The 20,122-nt window shown below is 34.1% G+C and overlaps 1 protein-coding gene and 1 pseudogene across 2 annotated transcripts; both read left to right on the top strand.

Annotated features, from left to right (window-relative positions):
• Nucleotides 1–2,696: 2,696 nt before the first annotated feature.
• Nucleotides 2,697–19,507, top strand: LOC128549098 (scavenger receptor cysteine-rich domain superfamily protein-like). Of its 2 annotated transcripts, none has more exons than XM_053525336.1 (9): nt 2,697–2,808; nt 3,370–3,445; nt 8,304–8,448; nt 9,487–9,659; nt 12,286–12,370; nt 15,919–16,004; nt 16,296–16,428; nt 17,253–17,322; nt 19,369–19,507. In XM_053525336.1, exons 1-8 carry the CDS (start codon nt 2,773–2,775, stop codon nt 17,290–17,292), a joined length of 774 nt encoding a protein of 257 aa, XP_053381311.1. In that variant the 5' UTR covers nt 2,697–2,772; the 3' UTR covers nt 17,293–17,322; nt 19,369–19,507. The 2 variants fall into 2 exon arrangements, with proteins under 2 accessions (XP_053381311.1, XP_053381312.1); XM_053525337.1 differs by lacking the exon at nt 19,369–19,507 and adding an exon at nt 19,096–19,235.
• The window catches only part of LOC123555719 (uncharacterized), a 43,475-nt pseudogene continuing 42,694 nt past the window's right edge, over nt 19,342–20,122 (top strand).

The following is a 20,122-nucleotide window of genomic DNA, read 5'->3' on the forward strand; positions in this document are numbered from 1 at the left end:
CATTTCTAAAATTTTGTAAAATTGAAAAAATGTTGGTACTTTATAAAACATATAATAAATTAATCTTATAGGGATTTCAGGTCTTACAGGTTAATATGAATATATGATGATGTCAGTATTGTATAAGCATAAATGTCACTAACAAATCTCTTTATTTTTTAAACGTTGACATAATTACCCCACCCACTTTATTTTCAATGGAATAAACGTATTTTAGATCTACAGAAAAATTCTGACGTTAAGATTTTCAGAATATTTTGCAGCATTAATGACACACAAAAATGCTTCAAAATGGAAAGAAAAAAAAGTTGGGGTCACCATGCATCTAAGAGATTTATTAAGAAAAAACTGTTAAAAAGTGGTGAATTTTGATAGTTTTTGTTTTTTTTTTGTTTTAATTTATATTTTCTAGATAATATAAAGTGCTATCTTGAAAACATTTATTTTATTTATAGCTTAACATTATATGTATCAGTCAGAAAAATATAGGACTTCAATAAGCCTACTGGCTTCCAGTCCAGAATTTGTGTATGTAAATAATCATTTGAAATGCACATACTGAGAAATAAAAATATGTTTAAACCAAAAATATCAAAACCAAACCTGATCTGCTTTAATAGAAATTACCTACCCCTACCCCATTGTAAATCTTACGTCAATTTTAGGCAAATGCCAGCCCAAAAAAAGTGTGAAATGTTTTTTTTTCGCAAAAAAGCATAATATATTTTGTTAAATGGTACATTATTAGCCATATTTTCATTATTTAGCATTAATTTTTGGCAAAACTTTTGTTAGAAAGCAATATTCGAAAAAACATTTTTCAAAATGGCGGATATCCTGAAAAACAAACGCTCGTACATCCTTAATAACGGCGAATAATGTTTGCTTGGCGATATATGTAATATCGTAAAAGATGCAACTCTCTTAAATTAGAATGATTTTTTCTATATTTACAGTTCTATTGTGTGTTATTGTCCACTTCTATTTATACTAAAGAATTGTTTCACTGGATTCAAATTAACAAAGTCTTTTAAATGAGATATTGTATTGTACATTTTAGTTACTTAAAGAAGCACAAAACCAATCAATAACAAAATAGTTTCTGTTGGATTAGTCCATTAATAAGCTTTTATATGTATCCAGTCTTCACTTTATTCAAAAACATCAAGATGGTAGGAGATGTGTAACACTTAGATAATAACAGATTACTGTCTTTTAAGAAAGGGTTTCTCAGACGAGGCTTGAGGTTGGGTGCGCACCATAAACCGGTTTAAGCTCCCCAGTGGTGTTTTTGCCACTGACCGTTGCAAGGCGGTGCCCCACTGTGCTCCTTTGTTTGTTCGTTTTGTCCTTATGTGTTGACTTTGTGTGCGCGCGTGTGTGTGTGTGTTGTTCGTTTTGTCCTTATGTGTTGGCTTTGAGTGTGTGTGTGTGTGTGGTGCACGCGTCTGCGTGTTGTGGGTGTGGTGCACGCGTCTGCTTGCTGGGGGTTTCGTTTTGAGGAGGCTGCGTTTTTAGTGTGTGGCATTCCCTGTTTGATATTTTCCTTTGTTTTTTTGATATGGTCCTGAAAGGAGCGTGGCTTGCTGAGCTCCTTTCGGACCATATCTAGCCGAGTCTGAGAAATCCCTTCCTCAAAAGACAGAACGTTACGTGTTACCATTATTAACAACATGTATCCTACTTTCATGCGGCATAAAGCGCAAAACGTAGGGGTAGAATACATTTTGCTGTTTTGCCGGTCTTTTGTTTTTGAGTTTTGTTTTCAAAACGAACCATCTTGTTTTTGAGAATAAGTGCTAAAGTGGCAGGGGCCAGTTTCGCATTTGGCCCGAGTAAGTTTTTTAAATAAAATAGACATATGTACTACACAGGCATATATATTCAAGTGGTTATTTATGATGTTTACAGAACTAAGGATTCCTGCGTACGAGTGATTATTGTGTAAAATAAATATGTGCATGTATCGATTTTCCTAGCTCCATGTAGACGGCAAGGTGTGCATTTTGGGCCATTTTTGTCTAAACATTTAGTGTCCTGAAACCTGCGGTTTACTCGTTTTTATCACAGAAGCAACAGAATCGACAGATTGAAAATGTCACATAATGAAGTGCTATGTCTATGCAAGACATCCGCTCAACAATTGCCTTGAATTCGTCGAAATTGGATTTTTTATGATTGTTTTTCGCACTGGTATCAGCGCGAAGTTGTGGAGTTTTCAAATTAACAGTCCCTTGCCCCCTAAAATACATATTTACGCAACTACTTTTATAAACGTATTCTTATTAGGTGCGTGTCACTAATGTATAGCATATGTCTACCGTATTTGCAATTACCACAAAAAAGTTTTGTTTATATAACGGAAACGCTCATAGAAACGGAAATGAAAGCGTTCGGTCAGTATTTTAGATTTTAAATATTTCAGTGCAGTATAAGGGCGTATTAATTGTTAGATGCAAGACAAACACAATCTTATGCCCTAGGACCTTATCATAGGTTTACACAGTGTAAAGTGTTCTCAAGTCACTGTCCTGAGAAAGGCTGCTCAGACAGGCTTTATCGTGCAGTTGTTATAGTAATGGCATGATAGATCGCGAACTGTACAAGTTTAAATAAATCAGTAAGCATTCCTGCCACTTAATGCAACAAACCGTTTAACGTAAACAATCTAACCAGATGAAGAATGTCAGTAAGTTTTAAGATCCAGAGATAGGCTAATTAAGCAACAGGATGCATGTTTTTCATTATTTTGTGTGAGTTCTGTCTGGAAAGATGTATAAATTTTGGCTAAGCGTTTGTGTAATTATTGTAAGTAAATCTATCCTCTTTTTGATATTTATTTCGTTTAAATTTTTGAAAGAGGGGAATATATAGCATGCCTTTCAAACATGTATTTAAAACCTACTCAGGCATGTTGTACGAGTTAGTCTAAGGCGTTGGTCTTATTTTGTTTTTGAAAATACGACTTTTGAAAGCTGACGTTTCAATTTTCGATGTTATATTTTAAAAAAGTAAAGAGTTGTTTAGATGTCTATGCGGTCATTTATGTCAAAGCTGATTTTACACAGTCTTGCCTTGTCAACAAATTAAATATCTCAATAAAATGACAGCAAGAGCATGGAAATACCTGTGTCCTATGGATATATCAGTTAGCCTTGTTTTGAATTTCCGAAAATATTTGAAGACTTCCACAAGTAAATATCGTTATCAGTCGGAAGATCTTCTTTCTATTTAAAAAAGGAGAAAAATACGGATGAGCATAGAAAAAAGTTTCATTCATGATCTATTTTGTATTTTTGATGTGGAATGTTAAAGATTTGCGTAATGCTTACATACAAGAAGTTGTAAGTATGATGTTTCATGTTTTAGATTCTTGTACAGACCCAAAACATTTCCGGAGATTTGTCAATAGACCAAAGAATCCGAGAAGGAAATCGCAAGCGAGGTTTGTTTCTATATAAATGTACCAAACTGTATTTGTACTGAGTACATATGTACTCATAAACTTTTCCTAAAATGCTTTAGCCAAAGTCTTTTTGTTGGACATACGAACTTAATCTATTAATACATAACGCTTTAGTTCATATGTTAGTACTGTACTTTACACAGAAAACAACTGTGAACTTCATGTATACTTATTACATAATGATACGTGCGTATATATAATTCGCAACATAGCCGCTTTTTTAATATTGTATTATTGTATCCTCTCTATAAATTGTGCAGTTATTTGAAATGCACATGTCTAACATCATTTCAATGTTTTGAATACAAAAAGATAAAGAGCCATGACATCCATATGGATGCAACCTCCCATAGATAATTTATACCAACAATCCTTGCTACCTAAATTCCTTAAGCTATACATTTGAACAAACAAATTCGACTAAACAGACCAAAGTTAATGAATACCTATATCCATCTTTCTTCTTACACGTTTCTTAATACCTATTGGTCAAGGGACATCACGTGCATCCAGATATATTCAATATCGGATTAGTCAATTTCCAGTTAAAACAAAATGCGGATGCCACATCGCTGGCCTTGTCGAATCATGTCGGATCATTTTAACTGCATCTAGAGATATTTTTTCCTGAGAATTAACTTATATTATTTATTATTATTTGGGCCGTTTTCATCCAATAATATAAATTTCGTACAATGGCAATAGCCATATTAAAGAGGCGAAAGTAAAGGAACAGAGACTGTGTGTGGGAGCTAACTGAAGATTGTTTAATTCAAGTGTATTATTAAATCTTTGTTAAGCAAGGGATTTAACTTTATTTTTTACTCAGCTGTTTATTGTATAATACTTTAATCTACATGCTAGATAAAGGATGTAACAGGAAATATGATGAAAACAAAGTTTAAAGTAATTTCTGTCATACTGGATTCTGATGATTTTCAAAATGTTTCAGTACTTATTATACAAATATTTCATAACCTGTTTAAATAAGCGTCAAACGGGCAATCCTAATACTCTGGTTTACATGAAGACTGTTTATGTGGATGAAAATTAGGAAAAGTAAAAACATGTGCGTTTTAAGATATAAAACTATGCCACTTGATCAAACTATAAAAACAATTAGTTATAACAGTCTAGCGAGAATGTTTTCTACCTGATACTTATATTTAATAAAATCTAGGCGAAAAAGGAAACTCTCTAATTATCTTGGATCAAACCTTCTGTCTCCAGGTTAAAAGATAGATAAACCTTGCTAATGGAACAGACACTCTATTTAATACCTGATTTACATGGAATAAAATGGGAACATTTTTCTTGATGAAATAGAGATCAACTTTGAAGTTTGATTATTCGGGATCAAAAGCAAAGTAAATGGATCAGAACAAAGGGAAACATTAATACTTGTTCATTTTATATTCGCGGGAACAGTTAACATCCGTAAGGGTAGAAACAGCAACTCCCTCCCCCACCTCCCCCAAAAACAAACAAAGAAAGAAACATCAAAGGGACAGTTTGATTTAGCTGTGTAATGACGGTCTATTTTTTTCACCTGAAATTTCCATGGAATTATTCTTCGGAACCAGAATATGTTAGAATTTTATTGTGGAGGACCTTTTAGTAATTCTAGGAAAACAATGGCAGAAAATGTTGTATTTGATGAAGATATACAACATTTAAGTTTGAGAAGTAGTACGAAGTAGTAATACCTTACAACATTATAATTTTGATATAATTCTATAGACCTTTTAACAGATAGCTATTCCCTTGGCAACCTACGGGAGTAAATTTTCGCGTATGAGCACTCTACGTAGGATAAAAAGACATGACCACACAATATAAACTGCGTTAAAGTTATATAGCATTTCAATCTATTCGATCAATAATGTGTCCGTTTTTATAGTAAATTACCACCGCAAAACAAAGGAAAAAAGTATGTAGATCTTTGCAAACCCGTAACTGTCTTGCTCAAAATGAGATACTTTAACTAATGCGAATTATGATTGATGATTTTGCATTCATACTGATCAGGCAATAAAGTTTTTTCAGCAATTCGGATCTTTCATCCCGACAAATTTAGGTTAAAATTTTAAACTTACATGCTTCAGTAACTTTTATGATTCGCTCTAATTACGTGACATCCTCTGAGTAACATTAGGGTTGAAATCAAGACCAAGGTAATCTATGTTTTATAATGATAATTATCATGTCATTTGCATAATACTTACGTAATTATTTCCGGTATATTACTTAAAACAACTACTTCAGTGACAAAGAGCCGCATCCACTAAGAGTACCTGATAGATTTCGTTCAAGTCTGGTAAAATATAAACAACTATTTGAAATTGTATAAAACAAGAGCTGTCCGTAAGACAGCCAAGCTCGACTATTCGAAATATTGGCCCAGAAGCAGGAAAATATTACCCAAAAAGGTTAAATATCAAAAGATTTAAGTTCAAAAGGGGACATAATTTGACCAAAATGCATATCAGTTATGGGATTTGCAGCTATCAACTAGTTTTATAACCCCGAAGGCACATGTGAAGTTTCAATTCAATATCTGCATTAGTTTTGGAGATAGAAACTTTCATGTAAAACTTTAACCAAAATTGTCTAAGTCCAAAAAGGGGAATAATTTGCTCAAAATACATGTCAGAATTATGGGACTTGATCCAGTGAGGTTGGTAATTGATCTAGAAAAAGAAAAAATAAGTTTCAAATCTATATGCCTTTTAGTAATAGCTGTATGTACTTGCACGCAAAACTTTAACCAGAATTTTCTAAGTCCAAAAGGGGGCATAATTTGGCCAAAATAAAGGTCAAAGTTATGGGACTTGCTGCTATCAACTAGTTTTATAACCCCGAAGACACATGTTTAGTTTCAATTCAATATCTGCATTAGTTTTGGAGATAGTAACTTGCATGTAAAACTTTAACCAGAATTTTCTAAGTCCAAAAGGGGGCATAATTTTCTCAAAATACATGTCAGAGTTATGGGACTTGACCCGGTGAGGTTGGTAATTGATCTAGAAAAAGAAAAAATAAGTTTCAAATCTCTATGCCTTTTAGAAATAGCTGTATGTACTTGCACGCAAAACTTTAACCAGAATTTTCTAAGTCCAAAAGGGGGCATAATTTGGCCAAAATGAAGGTCAGAGTTATGGGACTTGCTGCTATCAACTAGTTTTATAACCCCGAAGACACATGTGAAGTTTCAATTCAATATCTGCATTAGTTTTGGAGATAGTAACTTGCATGTAAAACTTTAACCAAAATTGTCTAAGTCCAAAAGGGGGCATAATTTTCTCAAAATACATGTCAGAGTTTTGGGACTTGACCCAGTGAGGTTGGTAATTGATCTAGAAAAAGAAAAAATAAGTTTCAAATCTCTATGCTTTTTAGAAATAGCTGTATGTACTTGCACGCAAAACTTTAACCAGAATTTTCTAAGTCCAAAAGGGGGCATAATTTGGCCAAAATGAAGGTCAGAGTTATGGGACTTGCTGCTATCAACTAGTTTTATAACCCCGAAGACACATGTGAAGTTTCAATTCAATATCTGCATTAGTTTTGGAGATAGTAACTTGCATGTAAAACTTTAACCAAAATTGTCTAAGTCCAAAAGGGGGTATAATTTGCTCAAAATACATGTCAGAGTTATGGGACTTGACCCAGTGAGGTTGGTAATTGACCTAGAAAAAGAAAAAATAAGTTTCAAAGCTATATACCTTTAATTGATGGCTGTATGTACTTGCATGCAAAAACTTAACCAAGGTGTGACGCCGACGCCGACGCCGACGCCAGGGTGAGTAGAATAGCTAGACTATTCTTCGAATAGTCGAGCTAAAAACTAAATCAAATGAAAGAAAGTATGACACTTTTAAATGAAATGAACAAGTTTTATATTTGTATGATGTGTGGAAATAGACTAGGGATAGTGCTTATTCCTTTCTGACTAACATAAGAATAAAGTCGGCGTCTCAGGTAAGACATGATTAATTACATACATGTCTTTAATCAAAACATTCTGTAAAATAAACTGTTCAATTAAAATCATCTTTATTTTGGCAAAACAAACCGTAATATATTGATGAGTTTATGTAGGTTTACTTATTGTTCAGCGGTCTTTTTGCAACACGCAAACAGCGCATGAAAATCAAAATCAAAAAATCCGCTAGATCTACTTTGCGACCAACCGCATTGTAAAAAGGTCTGTTGCAAAGAAATTTTGACAGGAATATTCTCTCTAAGAAGATATACGACCCCGACAAATCTAATTTTATGCCTTTTCGTAATGTTATCTTCAAAATGAGGTGTGGTGTTCGTTTTTGAACCGGGCCTACCTAAGTTTGATAGCATTACGAATCTAGCATGACACATACAACATTATCAACTTTCACCCTACTAAATTTCTGCAATGGACTAGTCCATCATTCAATTTGGACAGTACCATTTATTATTCAAAGGGATGTTCACTGAAAATTTACTGACTGAATAGCAAAGAGAACAGACCATGATAAACCTGCAACGATGTGATCTTGTCTGCGCTGGTCGCATAGGCAGAATTACTTGTTGCCAGCAGGTTAAAGGTTAAGGATACTCTGGTCTTAATTATTTATTATACGAATCTGGGAAGATATAACACTTTATTATTTGTTAACTTCAAACTAACCCAATGTCGTTGTGATTTTTCTGGTTTTATTATATTTCCTTTTGCTTGTCAAGGCTCGCAACTTTTATAATATTGTGATAAAAGGATCAGTACATATAAATTGTATTTAAAAAGCTGACATCAGAAAAAGTATAGATCTGCAGAATATATCCATTTGTCTTTTTATAGCATTAGACGTCCGTTTGGTTGGTGGGAGTTCATCGCTGGAGGGTCGAATTGAGATTCGATATAACAACACATGGGGTACAGTGTGTGACAAAAAATTTAATAGAAAAGCTGCTAAAGTCATATGCCATATGCTTGGCTATCAAAGGTAATATTAATTTTACTCTGTAGTCCATATATCCTCCCACAATGTTGTCATAAAGAACAAACTAGATAGTTTCAGAAGTCTATACAGTATCCCACCATTTTGGCATACATTTATTCCATGTAATTAAAAGTAGCTAGTTCTAGAAAATCCATGGATACTAACACTTTGTTAATAGAACAATATTTCCAATTACCGCAATTATCATAGACAAAGAAATGTACAATCAGGCTCTACGTAATAAGTGTGTATTGATATCTGCCAACAGATGTCATTTGTTTGACAAAGATACCAGTTGGTCTCAATTTTCAGTTAATTTGTAAGCTTGAAACATATTGTTAAGTGAAAGACACGCAAATATGTGTATAATTAAGAATGAAATGCTTTCTGTGCATGTATTCGGGCATAAACCATCCTTGATTTCATAACACAAATGTTCTGAGTATAAATCAATGATATATATTGAAAGTAAATTATGTTGTTTTAATTTCCTTTAAAGGCTTTACAGAAATAAATATGCTGAGGTTTCGTTTCCGTAATAATTAGAACTAACACAAGTTGTATACATGCTTGATTGTGACGAAATTGTATTAGATAACTCTATAGCGTACTTGACATATTGTAGATATGTTGTAAAATTGATATATTCTATAGTCTTTTCTATTTTATCTCCTTCAGAGGTAACGGTGAATAAGAAATTGCTGTAATACTTGTTCACATTTTGAGTTCAAATGTTAATAGGGTCCGTATTTTTAGCAAATTTAGTAACTCTTCAAACCGTCAACTGCTCCGTTTATTACTTGTCAAATACATATCCCTGTTCCGGGGGGGGGGGGGGGGGGGGGGGGGGGGGGGGGGGGGGGGGGGGGGGGGGATAAGAGATACGATTCATCTCCGATATATATCTCTCCAAGTCATCAAGCGATTTTTTAAGTCTGCAGCATCCGTTTAATGTTTAAAATGGGTACTATCTCGACAGACTAACTCATGTGGTGTAAATCCAAAAGAATTAGTACTAACGTATTACTTGTAAACATTTAGAGCTGGAGCAAAGGCTTACAAGCGAGCTACATATGGTAAAGGGAAGGGACCGATATGGTTAGATAAGTTACGATGTCATGGTAACGAGATTTCTGTGAAAGACTGCCGCCATTTACCTTGGGGATCGCACAGCTGTAGACACAAAGACGATGCAGGTGTAAAATGTAAAGCAAGTATGTACATGGTCATAGAATTTGTGAGATTTTACAAAGTGCAAGGCAGAATTATGGCCGTACTTGGATTCAGTGTTGTTATATTTTCTGGTCCTTTGGGATCATGGAGTCCACTCAATGTTCATGGACAATAGAGTTTCGCTTAAGCCGGTGCTAGGGGCGTGATTGGTGTTGCACTTTCGATAACCTCTCATGAACAGACTCAACTAATCCGAGTCTACTATTATTATTCTTGGCTGCATTTTATGCTTCCAAATGGTCTTCTTTCAGATTTTTAATATAGAAGTCTACTGTACCAAAAATATCCTTACAAAACTTTAATTTAATTGATCGCATTTGTTTATGCAAAAGATCTTTTCGTTCGAGGGCCAAACTTGATACCCTAAATCTTTTAAGCCGGGGAAATAATGCAACCGACTGCAACCTGAAACAATAAATACGACCATTCTTACAGCTGTGAAGCTTCTTCAGTGTTTTACTACAAATAATTGCACACATAGTTCTTCATAGAGTCAAACAGATGTACTCTCACTACTGGATGCACATGCCATTAAAAGGCTCATGAAATTGGCCTTACTTTTTTCAAACTTTTTTAACAGAGTTTTAACAGGTCACCATTAAAATTCACCTCTTACTTTTTACTATTTAATGGCATTTACTTGACAATAGCTTTAATGCCATATATTAAAAAGCCACGAAATAAGTATATTAAAACCCTGGTAAAACATACCTTGTTAAAATGACATTGAGGACCATGAAAAGCTGCTAAAAATAAACCATTAAAATAATTTTATTGACTTCTTTAAACCCCATGAAAATTTCTTAATTGACATTAAATTAATGAGTCATTAAAAAGGTACCCCTTAATTTCACATTAATTAGTAAATACTAAGAGGGCCATTATTTTTTTTGATACTCTATTAATGGCTGTTAATTATTATGAATTACTTAATGGTCTCATTATCTATGTTAGATTCAATTTTAATGAGTTTGTAATATTTTAATCATGTTAATGGTATATCGAATTAAGGGCCATGAAAATTTACCACCAGAATTAGACATCTTTATGATAATTAACTTCATATTGAGATTTACCTTATTCATTTAAACTACGTATTACTACACATGTATAATAGTATCTATACATATGTACTGTTTTGTAAAATGCTAGAAGAATATTTAATACTTTTTTCTCTCATTATTTTGTTATGTAAACACATGTAACAAGCTTGTACAAACATTTGTCATATTGTGTTCATATGAAATGAGAAAATAAATGGATATTGTATTGTGTTGTACTGAGAAGGGATTACAGGTACCGGTTTCACTATTAAGATCAAGTGACCATGTGGGTAGTTTTAACTAACCAACATTTTTATATTGACAAACATTCTGACCAAGTGTTTATTGGTATAGACATTAGGCGCCATGTGTATTCAAAAAGCCACAGTTGTTGACAATGTCAGCACACAATGAGCGATCACAATTTAGCTCTCCTTCAGTACTTTGTGCTAAGAGCAAATGTTTTAGGGATTGCATCACAAGTAGCTCCCCTCAATCAAGCGTACCGCAATCTTAGATTCATTGAAACGAAAAAGCCATTGGTCTGCCCATGCCCCAAGTGAATTTAAATCAGACTGTAAATCTTCACAATCATGTATACTGTTCACTTCCCTATAAACCTTAGTTTCTACTCGAGGATTGGAAAATTTGAAAATCTATACTGGTCTGAACATAACTCATGAAATAGATTCCTTACCCCGCCCACTTTCGTATACAAATGCTGATTATTTGGGAAGGAAAAATAGAAAAGTCGAATCCATAAATACGTATTTACCCTTACCAAAATAATGTAGATAGATGTTATCAAATAAATTAGTATGGTTTCATCCGACTTTCATTAAAAAAAATCCGATTTTTTGTAAGAACACAATTTGGCAAACATCTGAAGAAAATGGCGTAACTGCATCAAGGGGAAATAATTTTAATGCAACTAAATATCACATTATGATATATTATAGGCGATGTGTGCATAGTATGTATTAATTGTGATTAAAGTCCATTTTAGAACAATATGGGACTGGAATTATAAGCATTCAATGGGGTGAGCGCAAGCAAAAAACAAAAAAAAAATGTATTTTTTTGTGTTTCTGAAAATATACGAATCACATTTAACAGAATGTACGATATAATGGGCATCACATTGCTGTTAAGGGCCATTAATTTTACTCTTAAAACAAATCGTACAGAACCTATAATACATTTAACGGGCATTAAATCAAAGTTAAGGGCCATGAACAATCCTGTGGAAGTCAAAATATACAGAATTTTATTATTTTTTCAGAGCCATTAACATTTTTAACTACCAAACCAAATTATTAACGGCATGGTTCATGGTAAAAAATGAGTATTTTAATGGTATTTTAACATGTAACCCATTAATATTGTGAAACCTGTAAAATAAAGTGATGCAAGAATTAATGGGGTTAATTGACGGTTTTACCTATTTTAATGGATATTTTACATGTTTTAAACCATGTTTAATGGTATGTGCATCTAGTAGTGTCTGTAACACTTTATAACTAAAGACTGGGTAAGTTAATTGAAACTATTGTACCATTCGCAGAAAAGAAAGTTGAAAGGGACAGAATGACCACACTTGAGCTTGACATGGTTGTAGAAGAGAATAATAAACACAAAATATTTCACAGGTAAGACAAACATAAACATAAATATAAATCAAATCAATTAGAATTGTTTACGTTTGTAAACATGTGTTTCTACGTGCAAATCTATTACGTTTAAGTGCATTTAAATTTAAAATTCCCTTATTTGCCAACTTAACCGTAAAAACGTCATTCCTAAGTTTCATCGATTAATAGAAATCAATTTACCGCCTGCCTGTTATGCGCAGCAGTCTAAGACGGAAACAGTATCTGTAATCGGTAGATCTTTTGGAAGAATAGAAAACAACTAGGCAAAATAATAACAAATAGTAATCAAAGCCTTGATACGTCTTGTGGTTGCGGGTTTTGGGTTTTCTGTTTAAATGCCAATCTATAAAAATACATGAATAAGGAACAAAAATAAATGTGCCGCATGTCTAATAAACTCTGCCTGACCTAGTTTGTGATGTTACCATTGGCTGCAAAACCTTATCACTGATCTTATATAATCTAAATGGTCAGTGGGAATGGATACAGGTTGGAACAGAACTGCTTGATCATTGATTATTCATCCGCATTGTTCATGAATGGGACTATTTTGTGTAGCACATGAACATCCTTTGGATGGGATTTGGAATAAAATAAAGATGCTACATTGTATATGATTGTCAGAAATATACTTGTAAGTTTGGTAGCGGGCTAAACCTGCAACCGAAAACACACATGTAAAAAAATTTCGTGAAGGGGGTTAAATTTCGCTTAAAGTGTCGTTACTGAACAGAAAATATGATAGCGAAACTTAAGCACCAACGAAATTTAAAGACTAGTGAAATTTTGTTAGAATGTGGGAAATGCTACGTGTTTGCCGGTATATATCGATATGTTTTATCTCTAAATTGGCACCATGGCGTAGGGAGTCCGGAAACATTGATGATTTTGGGATAGTTGTTATTAGATAGTCACGATAAAGTTTTCTTCCTGCCAGTGGTTAATTGTCCTTCCAATTCGGAAATATCATCCAAGGACCAAAACACGAGACATTTTAATTTAAATTTTGCATGACTGTACTTATTTGCTCTTAAATGTCCCTAGTCTCCGAACTTCCCATTGAGTACACTACATGCTACATTTTTTTAAGACGATATCTGCGGTGCTAAAACTCTCCCGACAATCGTTACATTTTGCAACTACATTTATCTCTTCACCCGGAGAGAGGCTATAATTGTCACATTTTACTTAAGTGGACTACCCAGCACGCAAGCATACATGGGGCCCATATGTTTTCCCATGTGGGACCTATAGGGGCTACCCATATGGGACACAGATGGGTTCTGCAAACCATTTTGGCATGGGTCCCATATGGTATGTTTTATATGGGACCATTGTGGGTCCCTTATGGGTCCCAGATCTTATAAACCATGTGGGACCTTTCAGGGTCCCATATCGTATATAATAATAACGAACAGTTTAGGGGCGTTCAAGGATTGTGTGGTTCTTATTGACTTTTTTATTGTCAACAGGATCCGTAACATTATAGCTGCCCATTTAGTTGTTTTCGGATCACTTTGGACAGTTTTATTTCTCCAGATCTGTTGCACCTCCAAGTCACTTCATCACCGATCCTTTGAAAAAGCATTCTGTAAAGTAAATAAGTAATGTCTGTCTGAGCACATGTCTATAAAAAGACTATTTGCAAAATATCATGACATATTTGCAAGCATTTTACATGTTTCTAAAAAATAAATGACAAATATACAAGATTACAGAGACAATCGAGCTCGCAACTGGGAGATAAATTTGTAAAGAACAAGAAAAGTGTATTAACATATCATGAAAGTATAAAGGAATACTTTTTAGACTTTGGTCAAACGTGATACATTTGTCCAGACCGAGCCCAGATATAGCCCATAAGGGTCCAATATGGGCTTGTCACAACGGTTGTGAAAACACATGAAAAACGTAATAGAAATGTATTAAAATTCGTGCTGGGTATAAGGTGGCCCGAACAGGAGCCCGTAGCATATGGAAGAGACAAATCATTCTACGAATAAATGTCATCCCTTTTGTACAGTCATTTATAATGACAGTAGCATTATGTTCTTAGAAAGACAGAAATGTTGACACTTAAAATAACACTTAAAATAAGTTGTGCCTTCCACTCCGCTCAAATTTCTCATTGGGAAATATTTCAAAAATATACTCACGGACATACGTTATATATTTTTATGTCAAGGTTTGAAAAATATCTTTTCTGCAAAATATCATGAAAGACTTCCAAAATGAAACTTTGTGAGGAGTCAAACAATCTACAGTATACTTTTGAAAAACCGGGGTTTCTACATCGTAGAATACGCTCTCAAGTGTATAATTCTTATATGTCACAGTATCATTGAGGAGAGCTATCTGAAAGATCCTTAATAGGCTTTATGATATGTCTTTATGGAACACCTTGATTTATGCAGATGTTCATGTATACATTCCTTGCCTCTTATGCTGAATGGTGTCTGACTTTAATCGACTAGTTATTTAACTCATAACTTTTGCCCTTAAAATAGGTTTCAAATATGTCAGGGCCTAAAAATGTGAAAATATGACAACACATTATTATCTATTGTGAATGAGCCGGATATGAATGGATGCGATGATAAAATACTGTTTTTTTTACTCCATATGCACAGTACCCAGGTGTCCGTTCGTGATAAAATAATGCACGGAGGGACACCTGGAGTCTTCCTCCGCCATCAAAGCGGAAAGTCGCTAAATGACCTAAAATTGTGTCGGTGCGACGTTGAACCGATGAAAAAAAAACCTTCAATTTGCACAGATGCCCCTATCCGACCAAATCGTTCCGTATGGACATATACTTTATAACAATCAAGGGTTTTGTGCCTTTGATACGCACACACCATTTGGCGTTTTTTTTCAGTCCATATACATAAAATCACGCGTTTTTCAGATTTTGTTACTAATGTGTAAATAGCCTTACTAACATTACATCTAAACCTCTTTATAGAATTTCTCATTGTAAACGTGAGTACCGAAAATCGTATCTTTGATTTGCTATTCTTTATTTAAGAAATAATTTATAGCAAAAGAGTGCTTTAACACTATTTATGCACGATGGGTGGTTATACGTCGGGCGTAATAATTTCACGAGGGCGAAGCCCGAGTAAAATTATATGAACGACGTATCACCACCAGAGTGCATAAATAGTGTTAAAACACGCTTGTGCTATAAATTATTTTAATTCTAATATGCCCTTAATCTAAAACAGTAGAAAATATAGAAGCGCTCTTTCTTGCTCGCAACAAAAACTTTGACTTCACCGCACGTTAATGTGACGTCATTATAGCGTAAGAGTGTTTTAACAAGGCAAGCATATTAGAATATTTTTTGAAGTTATTGCTTTTGAAAACATTAATTATAAAACATTCCATAAATAATGAGGCTGTAGATGATGATTATAAAAAAGTCACAATATCTGTCAATGTCAATTAAGTCATTAGGATTTCAAGAAAATATTACATGTATATTTTATAAGTTTATATTTTTTTCAGATTATTCATGTCGTAGATTTATGCTTTAATTCCAGATATAATTACAATAAAAATGCAGCCAAAGACACATCAAAGCGTTGGGCTAGAGGCACTATATTTTATAAGTTTAACGCTAGCATAGGTGAGCACCAAATAATATTTCTTCTTGTCTTGTCATTGCATCGTAGAAAATATCGTAAAATTATAAAATGACTTCACCCGCTCGCTTAGATTTTCTGAAATGTTAATATAAAAGCCATAAACTAGTTTCGCCGTGAATGGCGCGGGGCTCGTGTTCCAAGGTAACGCAATTTTAAACAACTATGTAAGATAAATAATTTGTTTCAGAAGAATGTATATACAAACACATTAAATTTGTCGTAAATCCTAACGTTAACTGTTAAGGTATCTACGTCCTTCATTCTATCTTCAGATAGTAATACAGGTCATCTAATTCGAGATGCCTTCGACGAATGGGAATATTTTTCCTGCTTGCATTTCGCTAAAGATGTCTTAGACGAACACTACAACAGAATCGTCTTCACTTATAATCAGGACGATAAAGGGTAAAAACACGCATCTTTTAGTAAAACCGTCGCCTGTTTCTTATAGTACTCTTCAAAAGTGAAATTAACGTTGACATAAAGAGCAACCAATAATTCACCTAAATTAATATCAAGTGATTGGCAAGCTTCTGTAAAAAATAAGTCCAGTATGTCCTTTTACAGTTTTAAAGGAGAATTGTTCCAGCTCCATTGAAAGAGATACAGGTTTGCCATTATATCTTCCGATAGAGCAGTAGACTTTTAACATTATTTGTATATTTTACAGATTTGCTCTATTTAATGCAGAAAAAGGCTTCGAAAGTCGAATTAACTATCAACAAAATACCAGTTGTTGATTGTTTTCACCCAGAAAAGTTTACAAGAAGTTAATAATAAAGTTTGATATTGCTTATTCAAAATTTTGAAAATAGAAGATAGAGAAACGTTCCTATCAGTTTTGGAATTTGCTTTAGTTTGTAGTTATTATAAACCGTTGGTACTGTCTTATTTAAAATAGAATATACGTGTGTGTGCGTGTTTGCATGCTCAGGCGTGCTTGCTTGAGTGCGTGTGCGTTTGCGCAGGCGTTTGTGCGTACGTGCGTATTTTCAAGTCTGTTAGTGTAAAGATTGTGAATCATAGTCAATTAAAGTAAATGTTTCTTCTCCATAATGGATATACAATTGATACAACCAACGCATATTTCCTACATGTATGACATAAAGCTAAGACTCATGCTGTTATCGACTAACAAGTATTGAATTTATTTGTAGTATAACCCAATAAAGTATTTGTTCATTTTTTAAATTTCGGATGAAGCAATTTTGTTTTGTGACTCTACGTAGGTGTGCCTCCACTTATGTTGAAATGAAACAAGGATCTTAAGAAATTCATCTTGGAAAAAGCTGCCTACACGTACGTTTTCAGTCTTGTGTATAGATTTGACATTTTAATAACAATGATACATTGTAGCTCCAAAAATAAAGTCCACACTATGCAATATTGGACACAATGTTAGAGATTTGTGCAGATCATTTCATACCATATCAAAGACATTGAGCCAATACAAAAATCGAGGTCAGTATGAGAAATGCAGAGCCAGTTAAAAGAAAATCAAGCAAGTTCGATGAATTGGTATCCTCCGCCGAAACGGTTCGTGGTAAGGAATTACAAAAATATTATCCTGCAAAAGGATGTTACTAAGAAGCAAATAATTTCATTAGGCAAGATCAGTTAAACAGAAAACGAATGTTTCAAGTGTACATTATGTAGTACATTTGAACTTAAAAGAACTGATGTCCTTCAGAGAGCACAATCAAGGAAGAAATCTGGCACGTGGGTGGTTGGAGAGTGTGTGTATGTGTGTGTGGCGTGGGGGGGGGGGGGGGGGGGGGAGGTACAACTTAACATGTTGGTAAATGTTCATGAAAGGTTTCGATGGAAAAAGTTGTGTGTGGTAGATTGTGTGTGTGTGTGTGGGGGGGGGGGGGGGGGGGGGGGGATGGGGGGGGGGGAGGGGGGGGGTGGGGCTATCCGTGTGAAGGTACAAAACTTCACATGTTGATAATAAATATTAATGGAAAAAATTGTTGGGGGCAGGGTGGGAGGAATATATGATCGGGGCGATGGGGATGACTAGGTAAAGGAGCGAGTGGGGGAAGGGTACAACCATGGAAGGTTTGAAAAAAAAAATATAAAAGGAATGAAAAAAAAAACCTTGGGGGATGGGGTTGGAAGGGGAGGGGTGTGACCAGGGCGGTGGGGTGACCGGTGGGTATAAAACTTAACATGTTGATAATAAATGCTCATGGAAAAAAATGAAAGAAGTTAAATGAAATTCTATCAGTTTGTTAAGTTTTTAATGTACAAACAGTTATGTGGCTTTTTAAATAATTAAAGGGCAATAACTCCTGATGAAATGGTTATCTAAATTTAATTTAAGTCTCATAGTTTTTGGTCAAATATATCACAAGCTATAAAGCAGAAATTGCCATATTTAAAGTTCCCTAATAAAGGCTATATAATTAACACTAGAAACTTCTAAGAGCCACAACTCTGTTCTTACTTCGGCAATCCTGACTGAAACTGAAGGGCCGTATCTCCCTATAGTGGTTAACATGTAGTTTTAGTGAAATATTTCCAACCATTTCTTATATATAGCTCCTTACGGACGGAAAACGCCAAAACTATATATCTCCGCCTTGGGCGGAGAATAACAATTTTCCAAATTTAGGAGTCCAATGAGCTGTTGAATAAAACATATCATTGATCAAGTGTTTTGTATTGACCTCATTATTCGCCTCTGGCTGTAGAACAGAAAATCGTCCTTCGAGTTCGTGCAAAACGACCATACTTTGACCAACATCAAGATCAATAAGAAATCATGTTGTTATAATAAGTACAATATACCACACTGACAACCTGTGAAAATTTAACTTAACTCTCTTCACCATATTAACAAGTTGTGCAAACCAGACAGAAGAGACTTTCTAACGGGGGTTGCCGTGCTTGAAAATATACGTTTTACCTTTTTTTTAAAACGGAAAAAGAGATCATGGTCTTTATAATAGAGAATGACAAGCGTCATGTTGTTAAACACACTTAAATTGGTTGTGCGATTAACGAAAATTTATTCTTGTTCAGCATGTAGTAGTGTTGTATTTTTTACAATTCTATTTTTACTTTCAGTTCAGAATCTTTGAAATATGTACGATATGCACTATTTTGCAACAACTATGTTTTGGTTTGGCTTTTACTTTCATTACGTTTACATTTTGCTGCATTTCGACTCGATCGACACGTGATCGACACGTGATTACAATACATTATAGATTTCGATGCATAATCGAACAATAAGCTGATTTCCTCTTGATAATTTTACGAATGAAGTAAAATCTATGCTTTAGTTCACCTATAATTAACATCTGCCTGATATTGCTTACAAGTATGTATTTGCTGCAGGGGGATATTATTCTACACGAAGTAGGTCATGCATTAGGTTTTTATCATGAGCACAACCGTGCAGATAGAGACCGCTTTATAAAAGTACATGATGAGAATATCGAACAGGGCTACGAGGACAGTTTCCAAAAAAAGAAACAAAATGACTATGAAGATTTTGGCAAACCATACGACTACAAGAGCATAATGCATTATGGGCAATATGTAAGTACTTGCTTATTGTTCTTCATCATTATACAGGCGACGACAACCTGTCAAAAGCGTGTGCTAATGCTTGCCCTAATTGTTCTCATTGCATACATTGTAATGTTTATAAAACTTTAAATATAATTAATAATTATTTTCAAAATATTTTAGTTTACATTTAATATATACTTATTAAAAGCTATTTAGTTTGGTTCAGGGCACGTTGTATCAAATAGTAGTAGTCATTGGTAAAATCTGTGATTTATCATCACTATTTGTGTATGCCCGTCTTGCCCGGACCATGTTTTTGTAACCCCTTTTGAGGTTATAAATTTTAAGAAGAATGTCATTTCGGAGTAAAGCACTCATAATCTGTTATTACCTCTTCAACACCAATTTATATAATAAGAGCAAATTAAAAGGTACATTAATGTTGAATAGTTATTTATTCTTTTCCTTATTTATTTACAATGTGGCATAAGTGTAACAAAATTTTGATTTAAAACGAACAGAAAGTAACGTCTAATCTGCAAAGAAGAGATCCTTCGTAACCCTTATCATACTAAAT

This window comes from Mercenaria mercenaria, chromosome 15 (assembly GCF_021730395.1).
Source record: "Mercenaria mercenaria strain notata chromosome 15, MADL_Memer_1, whole genome shotgun sequence".
NCBI classification, from domain to species: domain Eukaryota; kingdom Metazoa; phylum Mollusca; class Bivalvia; order Venerida; family Veneridae; genus Mercenaria; species Mercenaria mercenaria.

Coding starts and splice junctions, on each gene's coding strand:
- LOC128549098 (XM_053525336.1), top strand. CDS start 2,773: ATGTATAAATTTTGGCTAAGCGTTTGTGTAATTATT. Junction 12,371..15,918: donor AAACACAAAATATTTCACAG/GTAAGACAAACA, acceptor CTTTAATTCCAG/ATATAATTACAATAAAAATG. Junction 16,429..17,252: donor TATAATCAGGACGATAAAGG/GTAAAAACACGC, acceptor GACTCTACGTAG/GTGTGCCTCCACTTATGTTG.